Here is a 19,351-nt window from a genome sequence, read left to right as displayed (position 1 = left end):
GAGGATTCTCTTTTAAAGCCAGGAGATCCCATCCCTAGAGGTATCACTGGAAAGGCAGCACAGTGCCAAATGAGAAACTGGTGTGGTCTGACTACAGACCATGAAGTCAGGCTGCCTGAGCACATATCACAGCTCTGCCACTTTCAACCTTGGGTATGCTATTAAATTTCTCTTTTGTAGTGGCATAAAGGAAATTATGAAATGAAGTTTTCACTCTCGCCTTATTGCCAGGTTGTATGTTTTACAGAAATGCCAGGTTCCCTAACAAGCTAGAAAGAGATGAATGTCCACATTTAAATAGCTGGTCCAGATAGAAGAGGAAAGTTAGAAGAAAACTGCAGAGAGACTTAGTGTATGATGACAATGTATTTTCCTAATCATCAGACTCATATCCAGCATTTGTTTAAAACATCAACTCCAGATCCCATCCTATGGAATTACAATCTCCAGAGAAGAGCACTAAATGTTTGCATTGTGTTAAAAGTACCACAGGTGATTCTTATGATTAGGCGAGGGTGAGAAAAAAGTCATGAAAAAATCAGCTCCTTGAGAAAGCAATCATATTTTACTGATCTTCATACTGTCAGTTTACATTCGGCATACAGAAGAGATGACTGACGTATGTTTGTTGAATAAATGAATACTATCACATGCAACAATCTAAATTTTTTAACAGTAAGACAAATGATACATATTTTACTATTCATATTATTATTATTTGCAATACAAAAGAACTTAGGTGGTGTCTACTTACACAATGGCATACTAGATACCCTGAAGAACATATCACTGAAGAGACAAAAATCTCCCAGTAACACCCAATCTCTCCCTCAAAAAGGAACCAACCAGAGCTGGCATGTTAAGTCGAAAGCTGTGCATAGTAAGCAAGCAGGATATCATCCTGAGGACAAACATCTCTAGTAACACTATGATCAGGATACAAAGCTCAGGACTAGCAGCAAGGTGGAAGAGGACAAGCAGGGACTTTCACATTCAGTCTGAACCTTTCAAGGGAAAATAAGCTAGCATGGTTTTTACTAGATTTATTCTATGTATTTCATATTTTTGAAGCTTTTTTTAAAAAAAAATCCTGCTATCTAGTAATGATACAGAAATCCAATTGCATTTTGTTTATTGGCCTTGTGTCCAGCAACACTCTTAAACTGTACTGCCAATTGTAATAATTTGCCTTTACATTCTTGGAGTTTTCTATATAATTAGTCATATTATCTTCAAATAGAATTTTATTTTTTCAATTATTATATCTCCTATTTCTTTTTGTCTTACTACACTGAATTGGACATCTCATGCTATGTTGAAAAGAACTGATGACAGCAGGAACTCTTGTCTTATTCTTAAGCAGAACGCTAAAACGTTTTACCATTAACTAGGTTTTTATAGAAACACTTTTGTCAAATTAAAGCCCTTAGTTTATTTTTACACCGAGGGCTTAGCCCTGTAGAATGGGTATGTGTTTCCTATTTATCTCCCCATGCTGGCCAGTTCCTGGGCTAAAAGCTGGCTTCCCTTCTTCACTTGCCTCTCTGGCTTTCCTCCTTCACCTATTTTTGACCTGTATTTTCATTACATTTGCCTACTTACCAATGCATTTAAGAAGCATTTTTGAAATACACTATCCAACACTATTAATTATTTTCAATGGAAGAATCTGGGGGCCTAGTCTGCCATACTTCTGTAATCAGAAGTCTGAGTAGACCCTAGGAATTCTTTCACATATATGTGGACTTTCTTTTTCAGCTGTGAACTGGATGAAATGTAGCCAAAATGAAAACATAATTAACATTATATGCTTTTCCTGGGAATTAATCTCTAATAGAAAAGAGTTTTGGAAAAGATTCAAATGGCTAATAAAATCTGGGAGTGTCTTAGTGCCAATTATAAGAACAAAAAAAAAATGCTTCAAATGATATTAGGAAAGTCACCTTTGACCTCCTTTTCTCATGCCTTCTACATGACAAAAATGCTAAATTTTAAAGATGATGTAATTCACCGGCTGAATTGTATTTAGGAAAAAATAAGACTTGTATTTCAGAGACTTGCCAAGGTCAACATTTTGAAGCCATGGCAAAATACCCCAAACAGTAGTGCTCTGACTACTCCATTACTATATACTCACTTCTAGAGCCACCATTAGGTTAGCTTCTAATATCTGCTCAGCAACACAGTGGTTTAATTCAAATTCTTGCTTCTAGAGCCTAGAAACTCCAGAAGTTTTAACTCAAATGACATCAGGATATTTACGCTGTTCACTGGCAATACAAAAATGAATAAAATCTTTCTCTTTAAGAGATCACAAGTGATAATGATACAATGAACTACTGACAGTATAGACAAGTTTGAGTGGGGAAGTAGAGAGAAGAAGGAGATATTCAGGAGTGCTTCCCAGAAGATATATTATGGCTATTCCGGATAAACATTAATAGGAGAATTTAGATGAGAAAGAGGCAAACTGAGCTCCTGACTCCTAACTGCATCACACCAGTGCCCTGGGGCAGAAAGAGAAACACGAGGCTGCTGATGAAAAGCACAACTGAATCCCCAAGCTTGTACCAAAATAAAGTAACTGGAAGAGAACACTAAGCAATAATACAGACAAATGATTGGTAATACTTTAATGTAATTACTGAGTATCTTCACTTTCCTAAATAAAGTGACTGCTTTTCCATACCATACTCAAGAATTTGATAACTATTTGTTGAAGTAAATTTTACCTTTAAAAATTAAATGTAATTAAAGGTGCCACATAAAATATATGAAAAATGTTTCTGAAAAAAAATTTTTTTTTTTTTTTTTGAGATGGCATCTCGTTCTGTCGCCCAGGCTGGAGAGCAGTGGCGCAATCTCGGCTCACTGCAAGCTCCGCCTCCCGGGTTCACGCCATTCTCCTGCCTCAGCCTCCTGAGTAGCTGGGACTACAGGCGCCCGCCACCACCACGCCCAGCTAATGTTTTGTATTTTTAGTAGGGACTGGGTTTCACCATGTTAGCCAGGATGGTCTCAATCTCCTGACCTCGTGATCCGCCTGCCTCGGCCTCCCAAAGTGCTGGGATTACAGGCGTGAGCCACCAAGCCCGGCCCTGAAATATTTTTAAACGGGAAAAATTTTAACGTTAGGAGATTAGACTGAAAAATTTCAGTGAGATTTAACACTCCATACATGTATATTTAGCTCAATATAAATAGTTATGTGCTATATAACAACATTACAGTCAGCAACAGACCACATATCCGATGGTAGTCCCATAATATTATAATGGAGCTGAAAAATTCCTATTGCCTAGTGATGTAACATCATAGCATCATAGCTCAACACATCACTCACATGTTTGTGGTGATGCTTGTGTAAACAAACCTACTGTGCTGCCAGTCATATAATAGTATAGTGCATATAATTATGTTTAATACATAATACTTGGTCATTATAATAAATGGTTCTTACTGGTTTATGTATTTGCTGTACCTTTTATCATTAGAGTGTACTCCTTCTACTTATAAAAAAAAAAAAAAAAAACACTAACTGTGAAATAGCCTCAGGCAGGTCTTTCAGGAGGTATTCCTGAAGAAGGTGTTGTGACTGTAGGAGATGACACCTCCAGGAGTGTTATTGCTCCTGAAGATTTTCCAGTGGGACAAGATGTGGAGGTGGAAGACAGTCATATTGATAATCCTGACCCTGTGTAGACCTAGGCTAATGTGTATGTTTGTGTCTTAATTTTAAACAAAAAAGTTTAAAAAGCAAAAAAAAAAAAAAAAAAAAAAAAATTAAATAGAGAAAAGCATATAGAATAAGGATACAGAGAAAAAAATTTTGTACAGCTGTACAATGTATTTGTATTTTAAACTAAGTGTTATTACAAGAGTCAAAAAGTTTGAAAATTTTAAAAAATTCATAGTCAAAAAATTTTAAAGTTCATAAAGTTAGAGCAAGCTAAGTGTAATTTATTCTTGAAGAAAAAAATTTGCTCTATAAATTTAGTGTGGCCTAGGTTTATAATGTGAATAAAGTCTACAAGAGTTTACAATAATGTTCCAGGCCTTCATATTCACTCACCACTCATCTAGAGCAACTTCAAGTGCTGCAAACTCCAGTCATGGCAAGTACCCTATGCTTATCTATGTTTATCTATGTTTATGTTTTATACTGCATTCTCAACAGGACCTTTTCAATGTTTAGATATGCTTAGCCACACAAATACCATTGTGTTACAATTGCCTACAGTATTTGATACAGTAACAGGCCATACAGGTTTATAGCCTAGCAGCAATAGGCTATGCCATATAGCCTATGTGTGTGGCAGGCTACACCATCCAGGTTTGTGTATGTACAGTCTACGATGTTTGTACAATGATGAAATTGCCTAACAATGCATTTCTGAGAGCATATTCTTGCGAAGTGGCGCATGACAGTATAATGTAAATGTGCATTAAAAAGTTGTGTGATAAATGTGAAATACAGAATTTTCAACTTCTAAACAACAGGGAACTATTAATTGATAACAACTTGAAACATCTCATTTAAGACATCTTTAAGGTGAAAGTACACTATGCATTTTATGGTGTCACCTACTGGCAAAGTGTAGAAATGCAGCCACCTATAGCTAAGATGGCCTCATGAAAAATGGGCAGTGGGACGATGAGTGTAAGAATCAATTCTTTTTATTTCTTCCCAGTCTGTCTATTCCACCCTTCCTTGGACTCAAACATTACTGTAATTTTTCTATTTAAAAATAAGTAGTATAAACTTTTCCTCAGATACAAGAGCTAAATACATTTTTATTTCTAAGTTTTAAGGTTGACAGAGATGAGGAGGATAAAGAGGCCAGAGTGAGAGATGGGCAGGAATTAGAGCATAGACAGTTTTGTGTATCATATTGAGGTTCCTGAAGTTTTATCCTGTACCAAATATGGAATCACTGAAAAGTTTTAATTATGGGAGTAACATTTGTTGTTTCAGAAAAATCACTCTGGCAGCAATGAGGACGACAGGATAGGGCAACTTAAGACTGGAGGCAGAATAGACAACTCAGTGACACGTGAAAAGGTCCAGACAAGAAAGGATGAAAGTCTGAAACAGTAAACACTGGAAATAAAATAGTAGCTATAGGAAGAGATGAGGAGAAAGAACATAAAAAATGTGAAGTAAGAAAAAGTGACGGATATTAGCGAGTGAATGTATTTAGGATATGCCCCAGATTCTTCTTTGGGAGCTGGAGAGAGACAGGCTTCATCGCTTCAGGAGGAGAAGCAGTTTTGCAGAGAAAGACAAAAATTTAGTTTAGGACATATGAGTTGCCTATGAGGCACCATCTTAAAGATAGTTGAGGATATGTTTCTGAAACTCAGGAAAGAGGTTCGAATTTCACTGAAATACAGATTTAGAAGAATTTGCATATATGTAGTAGAAGAGGTAGGTGGAAAATAAGAGAATGACGTATCTGAAGTTACAGGAAAAAAGAGTTCCAATAGGAAATGACTAAATTTGAAGACTCAAAAGAGACCAAAGACTATGATAATTAGAAGATCACAAGTGACCACTGGCAGAATAGCTCCAGTAGAGGGAAAAAGTGAAGGAATATAAATCAGTCAAGTACAGACAATCAAATAAATATTGACTGTCTATTCTGGCAAAAATTGTGCTAGGGCTAGGGAATATTGGTGAAGAAAACCAGTAAACTCTCATTGAGTTTACTGTCTATTGAGAAGTATACATTAAATACTTACAAAGAGGGAAGCAGAAAAAAGGAAAGTATTTTAAGAATTTGAGCTGTAAATGGAAGAAGGAACTGGAAGAAACAGAGAAGACAGTTTGTTGTTTATTTCTTACAAGCTTATAGAATGTGGCTAAAGTACTAGTAACGGGAGAGGTTGAAATTATAAGATAAAATGAATAACCAGTGAAGCAATGTCCAAATGGGTTATCCACTTTCCCACCCACCATGTCTAGTTAACTCCTTCAAGTTCATCCTTCAAAATTAGGCTTAACTGTAACACCCATCCAGATAAGCATTCTTGACACCCTTATCCCTGGCTCCCACAAACCAAGTCAATTGCCCTTTCCTCTGTACACCTTCTATTAATATCTATTATGATATGCATAGGGTATATGTTTTTAGTTTTTAATAATTTTATCTTATTTATAAAACAAAACTATACCTACTGCAGAACAAAAATTTAAAAAAAATCACCACAAAAAAGATAACAAAAATTGCTCAAGTGGACTATTCAGACACCCAATTGAAGACATTCACTATTTAGATACTCACTTCCTCAAGACCTTCTCTAGAAGATACTTGCTTATTATAACCACATGGAATATCCAAAATAAATGGCTGCTAAGTTGAAGAAGTCTATTCCCTCACCCTAGATGCCTCTAAAACAAATGTACTTCTACCCTGTTGACCACAACCAGAAATTCCTCCAAAAGGAATGTAATTATAACAAACCATATTGGATTGAACATACACATTTATCTCTGCTCTTTTCCAAAACTTCACTAAAATGACAAAAAAGCAAAAAACAAAAAAGTTTCCATCTATGAAGAAAAAGAGAATGAGAGAGGAAACAACAGCTGATGAGAGTAGAGGCATTTCATGAAAGTACAAAAAAATGAAAACAGATGGTTGAGTCATAACTAACTACCCAGAATACAAAAGCTAAAACCTAAGTAACTGCTAAGAGGAACATCGGTAAGAAGCAAACTCAGAAATTAATCAGAAATTGAAGGCAATACTGATGGCTATGTAAAGGTGGGGTTGAAAACAGAAAAGCTAGTTGACGGTCTCCATAAGGAACACTTATACCCCCATTCTCCCTCTATTCTGAGCAGTCAGGCTAGTGCTTCTCTCCTACCTCAGCATGGGAAGCAGAACTGTTCTAAAGAAACTATGAGAGGCTCCAGACCCAGGGGCAGCAGGACTAAAAACAAAGGAATTGAGTAAGTCTACATATGGAACTGTGAGACTCAGCATCAAGCTGGACCTATCTCAAATCCCAGAATATTGCTAGCCAGATTTACAGCTTTCAGAGATTAAAAGATTCCTCTGTGGAAATTTTTGGGAAAGTCCCAAAGAAAAGATCTAAAGTTACTGACATTTGGAGAGTAAGTCTCCAACAAAGAGCCAACTGGGCATCATGCTATAAATAAGCCCACTATACAGAGCTACTAATCAGTTCTATAGGGCCTCACTCTTAAATATGAAAGGATAGTTCAGAATCACCACACATTGTGGGAACACCGCTACCATGAAAGAGGGCAAAAAAAAGAAAGTAAAAAACAGAAAAGCATCCAATCTAGATAAAACAAAGACCATTCAGGAAGCAGATAACAATATTTTTACGTTAAATATAATAAATAATCTTAGAGAAATAAATGAAACATGACATAAAATCATATGCAATCAAATATGAGACTAACATAAAAATATTTGCTTACCATTTACTTTTTCTGAGAAAGCTACTCGAGCAAAATAAGGGGTTTACCAATTAAAATAAAGTCATAAGAGCCAGGAAACAGGCAGAGACTGTTTCACAAGGTGAGGATGAAGGTTCATGGTTGCCACTCTGACACAGGCCTAACAAGCAAAAGCAAAGATTGAATAAAGATGACAGGGGACTTTCCAGAAGGAATATTTTCAAGGGCAAAAAACTGACAGATGACTGTAGTACCACTTGACTTTAACAAAATATGTCTATATTGCCTTACAAAAAATTTTTTAAAAATTAAATATCTGATATTTCAATAGAAATGGCTCCTCAATATATTATCTGGAAGTTCAGAAGATGTCACTTATTTTGTTTCTAAGTTATTTTCAAAACCCTCTTCCAAATTTACTTCTTTGTAATGGCTATCCATATGAGAAGATAGACTGCAATTCAGAATAAAATCCTGAAAAAAAATCCTTCTTAGAATCTTAGAATGGAATGAAGTTTCATGGAACAAGATATAGTCATTAAGAGAATGGATGCACAGAACTAACTGTGTTCAGATCCCTACTCTGCTACTTAATATAACCTAGGGCAAGTTACTTGATCCCTGTGTTTTAGTTTCTTCACCTCTAAATTAGGGATAGTAATAGTATCTGTCAAGTCAGGTTGTTGTAATGATCAAATGATAATCTGAGTAAAGAACTTAGCACAATGTCTGACATAAAACAAGCGTTCAATAAATATCAGCTATTTTTATTATGTTTATTTATGTTATAGCATACCAAACTGACAATGATCCACCATGATTGCTAGCATATACAATCCACTTCTGCCCCCAAAACTTACTTACCACTCAATATACCAATATTATAAATGGGGGTCTATCAGATTGTTAAAAATCTCTTACCTCCAATATCATATAAAAACAAATCCCAGATGAACCAAAGATTTGCACATAAGAAAAACAACAGAAAATAGAATAGGGATTTCATATGTTTGTCAATTTTCTCATTCTTGATATCAGTTTCCTTTATTGCTAAATAAAAAATATACAGAAATCATCTGTCTGCTCATTGCCAGTCCTCAAAAATCTATTTCATCCAGATATAAATGGTAACTCTCTTCTCTAATCAAATTTAGTATGGACGTGACTTTTGACTTTGGCCAAAACTCAGAATCACAGGCAGAAATTTAGGAAGTAAAGTCATGTGATTATAATTTATTCATCTAGATTTTGTTTCTTCGCCTCACCATTTGGTCTGATGCTTGATCATTTCAATATCTCTTATTTCTACCCGATTCTGTAAAGTTTTAAAGATAGATTAAAAACATATTTGTAATATATGAAAAGTCATTACCTTGGGTTTGGTATTTCTCCAAGAATCTCATCTAATTTGTCAATGAAATTAATAAAATTAGACAATCCCTTTACATGTGTCCTTAAAGGATCTGATGGTGGTGGTGCATATCCTTTCCCTCCAAGCTCTATTGTTCTAATAAATGACGTGGCCACCTATGAATTAAAACAAACGGATAAGTTATGTCCAGTGATTTATTAAACTGTAATTTACTTCATAAAACTAAGAAAATCTATATAATTCTGGGTATACAGTTAAAAGTAGAGCACATTTTATGGCTCGTGACACACTTTGAGTCAGAAGCAAATAACCAAAGAAATAAATGCCATGCAGAATTCATGCTAGCAAGTGTGGTGGCAATGACACCCAGCTGCAGATTGAGGCTGAGGAGCTGAGTTAGGGGACAAATTAAGAGCTAAAGTATATTAATTAGAATGTATTATTGACTCTAAAGAACTCATTTATGAATATATTATAATATAGTTGACTACTAGCTATTGAAATTGTTACATGGAACAAGGGAATTTTTAGCGTCAGCTGATCTGTTGTGTTAAATAGGTGAATTGGTTGGGCAATTTAACACTTCCAAACCTCAGCCTCTCTATTTGTAAAATAAAAATACAGACTAGATAATCACTAAGTTCCATCCAGCTTTCCCATCCTGGGATCATGTATAGTTCAAAAGGCTTGTCCTTACAATGATAAAAATACATATGTGATAGCTGTACGTAAGTGTTTCAATCAAAGATGAAATGTTCCAAAGTACATTCTAAGAAAGACAAATCCTGTGAAATGTCAATAATTTAGGGGAAAGTTCCATGGTCAAATAAATTAGGAAACAACACATTAAATAACAAGCTTAATTTGCTGCAAGCAGATTTCTTTATGGCAGGACTTCTCAGAGCTCTTATATACAATCATGGATTATGTATAACCACTAAGGGTATATACTGCTTCTAAACATTTTGCCCTTGGAAACATTTATTCAAAGAACGTTTAACAGAAACGTTTTGACACTGGAAACATTTATTCACAGAGAATTTATCAGGGCTAGCACTATATAGAACATATGTAAGGAAACACTGCTTTAGAGAAATTCTCCTTTACCAAACTTGAAGGATATGGTAAAAAATTAAAATACCATGGATTTTCAAATACAGAGGTAGAACATAAATTAACCACTTAAAAGTTGTTTCATCCTAGTTACAAGCATATTAGGATACATGGATTCACTGTGCAAGGAGTCTTAATTTTGAACATGTCACACATCCATACCAAAAAGATAGACATTTGTTTCTCTCGAGCAGCATGTTTCAAATCAGTGAAGGCTTCTCTTCCTAGTCCTCTATCAGGAATATTGAGAATATAAGCCACAGCCAGGTCATTCTTTGAATTCACTAGCAGATTTAAATATGACAAGATAATTTTCCTTGCTAGCAGCTGCACCTGTGCAATAAAATATTCAGTTAATTTCTTTACTGCAGTTCTTCTAAATCCATAATCTTTTCCATATGCAGTAAAAATGTATATAATCATTCAATCACAATACCTCACTTAACTCTTTAGAAAAAGAGAACTGCCATGTAATAACAGGTTGGACAACCGATAAACTCCATCTCTCCCCAAATTCTTGACTGACTACCAAATTTGGTAGGCAGAGGGGAGACCTACAAAAATCCAGCTAAAAAAAGCAGCAAAGGAAGACCCAAGAACAGATATCAGCAGTTGTATACCAACATAGAATGGAGACAGAGTATTAAGTTGGAATTCAGGCAAGTCAGTTGCCCACTAGCACAAAAACACAATATTTCTCAGAAGAACATAGAGGAATCCAGAGTTGTTACAAAATATTACCTATAATATCCAGTTTTCATCCAAAAATCAATAAACAAAGAAAAAAGAAGGTGTGACCCCCCTACTCAAGGTAAAAAGCAGTCAATAGAAATTGTCACCAAGTAGACCTAGATGCCGAGTTTAGGAGAAAAACATCAAGGCAGTTATTATGAATTATGTTCAAGATATTAAAAGGAAATATGTTCAATGAATTAAAAGAATATCTGTTATCAACAAATTAACAGAGGGAATGTCAACAGAAAAGTGGACAAAATAAATTCTGGAAATGAAAAGTACAATAAGTAAAACAAAATTTGCTTGATGGGTTCAACAGCAATTTGGAGAGAGTAGAAGAAAGTATTGTTGAACTTATAGACAAACCAATAGATATTACCAAATCTGAAAAACAAAGGAGAACAACAACAAAAAAAAAGATGAAAGAACCAAAGGGATTAATGAGACAATTTAAGAGTTCAAACATACACGTAATTGGAATCCCTGAAGAGAAGTGGAAAGAGTAGAAAAAATATATGAATATATTTTGTCCCAAGGCATCCCAAATTTAGTAGAAAACATTAATATATAGATCCAATAAGCTATTTAAGTAGGAAAACCAAACAAAAGGAATACAAACTCTGACAGCCAAAGGTAAGAGAAAATCTTAAGTGCAGCCAGAACAATATGACACATTACCTACAGAGGAACAATAATAAGGTTAACAAATCATCCAGAAGTATGTAGGCCAGATGATATTGGAACAGTATATTAAAAACGCTGAGAAACAATCTAAATTACTATACGATTACAATAATTAACATAGAGTAGTATTTACGAAAGAACACTCAGCTCAGTGGAACAGAATAGCGTGCAGAAACAGACCAACACAAATATAGCAATCTGATTTTTCACAAATGTGCAAAAGGAACAATGAAGAAAAGACAGTCTTTTCAATAACTGGTGTTAGAGTAATTGGTCATCCATATGCAAAACACATGAACTTCAACTTAAACTTCACACCTTTTATAAAAGTAAACTCAAAGTGGATCATAAGTCTATAAATGTACAATATAAACTATTAAACTTTTAAAAGAAAACATAATAGAAAATCTTCATGACCTGGAATAAGGCAAAGAGTTCTTACAAAAGACACCAGAAGCACAATGAGAAAAAGAAAAATAAAAAGATAAATTGGGGAGGAGCCAAGATGGCCAAATAGGAACAGCTCCGGTCTACAGCTCCCAGCGTGAGCAACGCAGAAGACGGGTGATTTCTGCATTTCCATCTGAGGTACCAGGTTCATCTCACTAGGGAGTGCCAGATAGTGGGCGCAGGTCAGTGGGTGCGCGCACCGTGCGCGAGCCGAAGAAGGGCGAGGCATTGCCTCACTCAGGAAGCGCAAGGGGTCAGGGAGTTCCCTTTCCTAGTCAAAGAAAGGGGTGACAGACGGCACCTGGAAAATCGGGTCACTCCCACCCTAATACTGCGCTTTTCCCACCGGCTTAAAAAACGGCACACCAGGAGATTGTATCCCGCACCTGGCTCAGAGGGTCCTACGCCCACGGAGTCTCGCTGATTGCTAGCACAGCAGTCTGAGATCAAACTGCAAGGCAGCAGCGAGGCTGGGGGAGGGGCGCCCGCCATTCTCCAGGCTTGCTTAGGTAAACAAAGCAGCTGGAAAGCTCGAACTGGGTGGAGCCCACCACAGCTCAAGGAGGCCTGCCTGCCTCTGTAGGCTCCACCTCTGGGAGCAGGGCACAGACAAACAAAAAGACAGTAGTAACCTCTGCAGACTTAAATGTCCCTGTCTGACAGCTTTGAAGAGAGCAGTGGTTCTCCCAGCACGCAGCTGGAGATCTGAGAACGGGCAGACTGCCTCCTTCCTCAAGTGGGTCCCTGACCCCTGACCCCCGAGCAGCCTAACTGGGAGGCAACCCCCAGCAGGGGCAGACTGACACCTCACACGGCCAGCCTGGTACTCCAACAAACCTGCAGCTGAGGGTCCTGTCTGTTAGAAGGAAAACTAACAAACAGAAAGGACATCCACACCAAAAACCCATCTGTACATCAGCATCATCAAAGACCAAAAGTAGATCAAACCACAAAGATGGGGAAAAAACAGAGCAGAAAAACTGGAAACTCTAAAAGGCAGAACGCCTCTCCTCCTCCAAAGGAACGCAGTTCCTCACCAGCAACGGATCAAAGCTGGACGGAGAATGACCTTGACGAGCTGAGAGAAGAAGGCTTCAGATGATCCAATTACTCCGAGCTATGGGAGGATATTCAAACCAAAGGCAAAGAAGTTGAAAACTTTGAAAAAATTTAGAATAATGTATAACTAGAATAACCAATACAGAGAAGTGCTTGAAGGAGCTGATGGAGCTGAAAACCAAGGCTCGAGAACTACGTGAAGAATGCAGAAGCCTCAGGAGCCGATGCGATCAAATGGAAGAAAGAATCTCAGCGATGGAAGATGAAATGAATGAAATGAAGCGAGAAGGGAAGTTTAGAGAAAAAAGAATAAAAAGAAATGAGCAAAGCCTCCAAGAAATATGGGACTATGTGAAAAGACCAAATCTACGTCTGATTGGTGTACCTGAAAGTGATGGGGAGAATGGAACCAAGTTGGAAAACACTCTGCAGGATATTATCCAGGAGAACTTCCCCAATCTAGCAAGGCAGGCCAACATTCAGATTCAGGAAATACAGAGAACGCCACAAAGATACTCCTCGAGAAGAGCAACTCCAAGACACATAATTGTGAGATTCACCAAAGTTGAAATGAAGGAAAAAATGTTAAGGGCAGCCAGAGAGAAAGGTCGGGTTACCCTCAAAGGGAAGCCCATCAGACTAACAGCAGATCTCTCAGCAGAAACTCTACAAGCCAGAAGAGAGTGGGGGCCAATATTCAACATTCTTAAAGAAAAGAATTTTCAACCCAGAATTTCATATCCAGCCAAACTAAGCTTCATAAGTGAAGGAGAAATAAAATCCTTTACAGACAAGCAAATGCTGAGAGATTTTGTCACCACCAGGCCTGCCCTACAAGAGCTCCTGAAGGAAGCGCTAAACATGGAAAGGCACAACCGGTACCAGCTGCTGCAAAATCATGCCAAAATATAAAGACCATCGAGACTAGGAAGAGACTGCATCAACCAACGAGCAAAATAACCAGCTGACATCATAATGACAGGATCAAATTCACACATAACAATATTAATTTTAAATGTAAATAGACTAAATGCTCCAATTAAAAGACACAGACTGGCAAATTGGATAAAGAGTCAAGACCCATGAGTGTGCTGTATTCAGGAAACCCATCTCACGTGCAGAGACACACATAGGCTCAAAATAAAAGGATGGAGGAAGATCTACCAAGCAAACGGAAAACAAAAAAAGGCAGGGGTTGCAATCCTAGTCTCTGATAAAACAGACTTTAAACCAACAAAGATCAAAAGAGACAAAGAAGGCCATTACATAATGGTAAAGGGATCAATTCAACAAGAAGAGCTAACTATCCTAAATATATATATGCACCCAATACAGGAGCACCCAGATTCATAAAGCAAGTCCTGAGTGACCTACAAAGAGACTTAGACTCCCACACATTAACAATGGGAGACTTTAACACCCCACTGTCAACATTAGACAGATCAACGAGACAGAAAGTCAACAAGGATACCCAGGAATTGAACTCAGCCCTGTACCAAGCGGACCTAATAGACATCTACAGAACTCTCCACCCCAAATCAACAGAATATACATTTTTTTCAGCACCACACCACACCTATTCCAAAATTGACCACATAGTTGGAAGTAAAGCTCTCCTCAGTAAATGTAAAAGAACAGAAATTATAACAAACTATCTCTCAGATCACAGTGCAATCAAGCTAGAACTCAGGATTAAGAATCTCACTCAAAACCGCTCAACTACATGGAAACTGAACAACCTGCTCCTGAATGACTACTGGGTACATAACGAAATGAAGGCAGAAATAAAGAAGTTCTTTGAAACCAACGAGAACCAAGACACAACATACCAGAATCTCTGGGATGCATTCAAAGCAGTGTGTAGAGGGAAATTTATAGCACTAAATGCCCACAAGAGAAAGCAGGAAAGATCCAAAATTGACATCCTAACATCACAATTAAAAGAACTAGAAAAGCAACAGCAAACACATTCAAAAGCTAGCAGAAGGCAAGAAATAACTAAAATCAGAGCAGAACTGAAGGAAATAGACACAAAAAACCCTTCAAAAAATAAATGAATCCAGGAGCTGGTTTTTTGAAAGGATCAACAAAATTGATAGACCGCTAGCAAGATTAATAAAGAAAAAAAGAGAGAAGACTCAAACAGATGCAATAAAAAATGATAAAGGGGATATCACCACCGATCCCACAGAAATACAAACTACCATCAGAGAATATTACAAACACCTCTACGCAAATAAACTAGAAAATCTAGAAGAAAAAGATAAATTCCTCGACACATACACTCTCCCAAGACTAAACCAGGAAGAAGTTGAATCTCTGAATAGACCAATAACAGGATCTGAAATTGTGGCAATAATCAATAGCTTACCAATCAAAAAAAGTCCAGGACCAGATGGATTCACAGCCGAATTCTACCAGAGGTACAAGGAGCAACTGGTACCATTCCTTCTGAAACTATTACAATCAACAGAAAAAGAGGGAATCCTCCCTAACTCATTTTATGAGGCCAGCATCATCCTGATACCAAAGCCTGGCAGAGACACAACAAAAAAAGAGAATTTTAGACCAATATCCTTGATGAACATTGATGCAAAAATCCTCAATAAAATACTGGCAAACCAAATCCAGCAGCACATCAAAAAGCTTATCCACCATGATCAAGGGGGCTTCATCCCTGGGATGCAAGGCTGGTTCAATATACGCAAATCAATAAATGTAATCCAGCATATAAACAGAACCAAAGACAAAAACCACATGATTATCTCAATAGACGCAGAAAAGGCCTTTGACAAAATTCAACAACCCTTCATGCTAAAAACTCTCAAGAAATTAGGTATTGATAGGACGTATCTCAAAATAATAAGAGCTATCTATGACAAACCCACAGCCAATATCATACTGAATGGGCAAAAACTGGAAGCATTCCCTTTGAAAACTGGCACAAGACAGGGATGCCCTCTCTCACCACTCCTATTCAACATAATGTTGGAAGTTCTGGCCAGGTCAATTAGGCAGAAGGAAATAAAGGGTATTCAATTAGGAAAAGAGGAAGTCAAATTGTCCCTGTTTGCAGACGACATGATTGTATATCTAGAAAACCCCATTGTCTCAGCCCAAAATCTCCTTAAACTGATAAGCAACTTCAGCAAAGTCTCAGGACACAAAATCAATGTACAAAAATCAAAAGCATTCTTATACACCAACAACAAACAAACAGAGCCAAATCATGAGTGAACTCCCATTCACAATTGCTTCAAAGAGAATAAAATACCTAGGAATCCAACTTACAAGGGACGTGAAGGACCTCTTCAAGGAGAACTACAAACCACTACTCAAGGAAATAAAAGAAGATACAAACAAATGGAAGAACATTCCATGCTCATGGGTAGGAAGAATCAATATCATGAAAATGGCCATACTGCCCAAGGTAATTTACAGATTCAATGCCATCCCCATCAAGCTACCAATGACTTTCTTCACAGAATTGGAAAAAACTACTTTAAAGTTCATATGGAACCAAAAAAGAGCCCACATCGCCAAGTCAATCCTAAGCCAAAAGAACAAAGCTGGAGGCATTACACTACCTAACTTCAAACTATACTACAAGGCTACAGTAACCAAAACAGCATGGTACTGGTACCAAAACAGAGATATAGATCAATGGAACAGAACAGAGCCATCAGAAATAATGCCACATATCTACAACTATCTGATCTTTGACAAACCTGACAAAAACAAGCAATGGGGAAAGGATTCCCTATTTAATAAATGGTGCTGGGAAAACTGGCTAGCCATATGTAGAAAGCTGAAACTGGATCCCTTCCTTACGCCTTATACAAAAATCAATTCAAGATGGATTAAAGACTTAAATGTTAGACCTAAAACCATAAAAACCCTAGAAGAAAACCTAGGCATTACCATTTAGGACATAGGCATGGGCAAGGACTTCATGTCTAAAACACCAAAAGCAATGGCAACAAAAGCCAAAATTGACAAATGGGATCTAATTAAACTAAAGAGCTTCTGCACAGCAAAAGAAACTACCATCAGAGTGAACAGGCAACCTACAAAATGGGAGAAAATTTTCGCAACCTACTCATCTGACAAAGGGCTAATATCCAGGATCTACAATGAACTCAAACAAATTTACAAGAAAAAAACAAACAACCCCATCAAAAAGTGGGCGAAGGACATGAACAGACACTTCTCAAAAGAAGATATTCATGCAGCCAAGAAACACATGAAAAAATGCTCACCATCACTGGCCATCAGATAAATGCAAATCAAAACCACAATGAGATACCATCTCACACCAGTTAGAATGGCGATCATTAAAAAGTCAGGAAACAACAGGTGCTGGAGAGGATGTGGAGAAATAGGAACACTTTGACACTGTTGGTGGGACTGGAAACTAGTTCAACCATTGTGGAGGTCAGTGTGGCGATTCCTCAGGGATCTAGAACTAGAAATACCATTTGACCCAGCCATCCCATTACTGGGTATATACCCAAAGGACTATAAATCATGCTGCTATAAAGACATATGCACACCTATGTTTATTGCGGCATTATTCACAATAGGAAAGACTTGGAACCAACCCAAATGTCCAACAATGATAGACTGGATTAAGAAAATGTGGCACATATACACCATGGAATACTATGCAGCCATAAAAAATGATGAGTTCATGTCCTTTGTAGGGACATGGATGAAATTGGAAATCATCATTCTCAGTAAACTATGGCAAGAACAAAAAACCAAACACTGCATATTCTCACTCATAGGTGGGAATTGAACAATGAGAACACATGGACACAGGAAGGGGATCATCACACTCTGGGGACTGTTGTGGGGTTGGGGGGAGGGGGGAGGGATAGCATTGGGAGATATACCTAATGCTAGATGACGAGTTGGTGGGTGCAGCGCACCAGCATGGCACATATATTCATATTTAACTAACCTGCACATTGAGCACATGTATCCTAAAACCTAAAGCATAATAATAATAAATAAATAAATTTAAAATAAAAGATAAATTGGATTTCATCAAAATCAAATTCCTTTTTTTTTTTTTTTTTTTTGAGAAACAGGGTCTTGCTGTTAGGCTGGAGTGCAGTGGCACAATCAGGGCACACTGTAACCTCAACCTCCCAGGCTTAAGTGATCCTTCTGCCTCAGCCTCCCCAGTAGCTAGGATTACAGGCATGTGCCACCACAAGCAGCAAAACTTTTTTATTTTTTGTAGAGACAGGGTCCCACTATGTTGCCCAGGTTGGTGTTGAAGTCGTGGGCTCCACTGATCCTTCTGCCTTGACCTCCCAAAGTGCTGGGAGTACAGGTGTGAGCCACCATGAGCAGCACAAAATTAAATTCCTTGCATGGAATTTTCTTCCTATTTTTGCCTTCTCAACTACTTTGATCCCACCCTCTGCTCTAGAATCCTGTTTCTAATTCTTATTGTTCCCAAACTGTCCACTTGAAATCATATTCTTGCCTATTCCCTCAGATAACAGACTCACAAATTCTAAACTCGATTCCCACTCAAAACACATGAAATTCAAAAATCCTTCAGTAATGTCAGTCACAACTAATATCCCAGGAATTTATCATCTGTAAATGATAAGAAAATATTTCCCTTATTAAAACTAAAATTTCATCATATTCAATCTAATCACATGTTAAATTTTTGAAGCATAAAAGAAACTAAAAAAGGCAGCAACAAAAAATTACAAATCCTTAGCAAGCCTCTTAGATAATTATTAAGCATATACACCTTAAAATAAATTCAAAAGATAATATATTTTGACTGTTTAAATTTCCATGTAAAAAACAATTATTAAAAAGTAAGAGGCAAGCACAGTCAATTTAAAAGAAAAACTTCACTGGACAGGAAAGAATTGCCTTAAACATGGACTTGAGATAGAACTTAGGCAAAATTAATTACAAGAAAACAAAGTTTAAAGATTAACCATGAGAAAGATTTTTTCTTGCATATTAAGTAAATGTTACCTTTTCAGAGATGCTCCCTGATCCCCTAATCTAAAGTAGACATTCATGTATTCTCTTTCCTGCCATCCTGTGATAACTCTGCATATCACCCTAATATAATTCTCTGCATAGGTGTTAACACTTCCTGATACTTTTCTTTTTAATATTTTTTTAAGGGTACAATATTTCACTATGTTGCCCAGCCTAATCTTGCACTCCTGGGCTCAAGTGATCCTCCTGCCTTGACCTCCCAAAGTGCTGGGATTACAGGCATGAGCCACCATGCCTAGCTACTTTCTGATAACATTTCTTCATCCTCCTATTACTTTGTGAGTTCCATGAGAGCAAATCATGTGTCCTTAGATCCTAACAGAATGACTCACATTATAGCAGGTAATCAATCTGTTTTTGTCAATAGATTCTCAATGAGTTTTCATTCCATGATGAATGAAAGAAAAATTAATACATAAATTTGGCCTTTTAAAAATTTCAAAATTAAAAATCTATTAAGAAAA

General features: G+C 37.1%; 1 protein-coding gene across 10 annotated transcripts in view; it reads right to left on the bottom strand.

Annotated features, from left to right (window-relative positions):
* Positions 1 to 19,351, bottom strand: part of PARPBP (PARP1 binding protein) — an 84,125-nt gene that overhangs the window by 25,784 nt on the left and 38,990 nt on the right. For 6 of the 10 annotated variants that reach the window (XR_008512098.2, XM_054527565.2, XM_002823654.6 and 3 more), the window contains 2 exons: positions 10,080 to 10,250; positions 8,805 to 8,959 (listed from right to left, as the gene is read on the bottom strand). Coding sequence is in view for 8 of the 10 variants with exons in the window: in XM_054527565.2 (XP_054383540.1) it covers positions 8,805 to 8,959; positions 10,080 to 10,250 (326 nt within the window). In the remaining 2 variants the exon portion in view is untranslated. Of the gene's footprint in view, positions 1 to 7,460; positions 7,593 to 8,804; positions 8,960 to 10,079; positions 10,251 to 19,351 lie in introns of those variants that run through there. The other 4 variants (XM_009248161.4, XM_063712239.1, XM_054527563.2 and 1 more) reach the window with 3 other exon arrangements.

This window comes from Pongo abelii, chromosome 10 (genome assembly GCF_028885655.2).
Source record: "Pongo abelii isolate AG06213 chromosome 10, NHGRI_mPonAbe1-v2.0_pri, whole genome shotgun sequence".
Classification (NCBI taxonomy): Eukaryota; Metazoa; Chordata; class Mammalia; order Primates; family Hominidae; genus Pongo; species Pongo abelii.
This window is presented reverse-complemented; position numbering and strand designations above follow the sequence as displayed.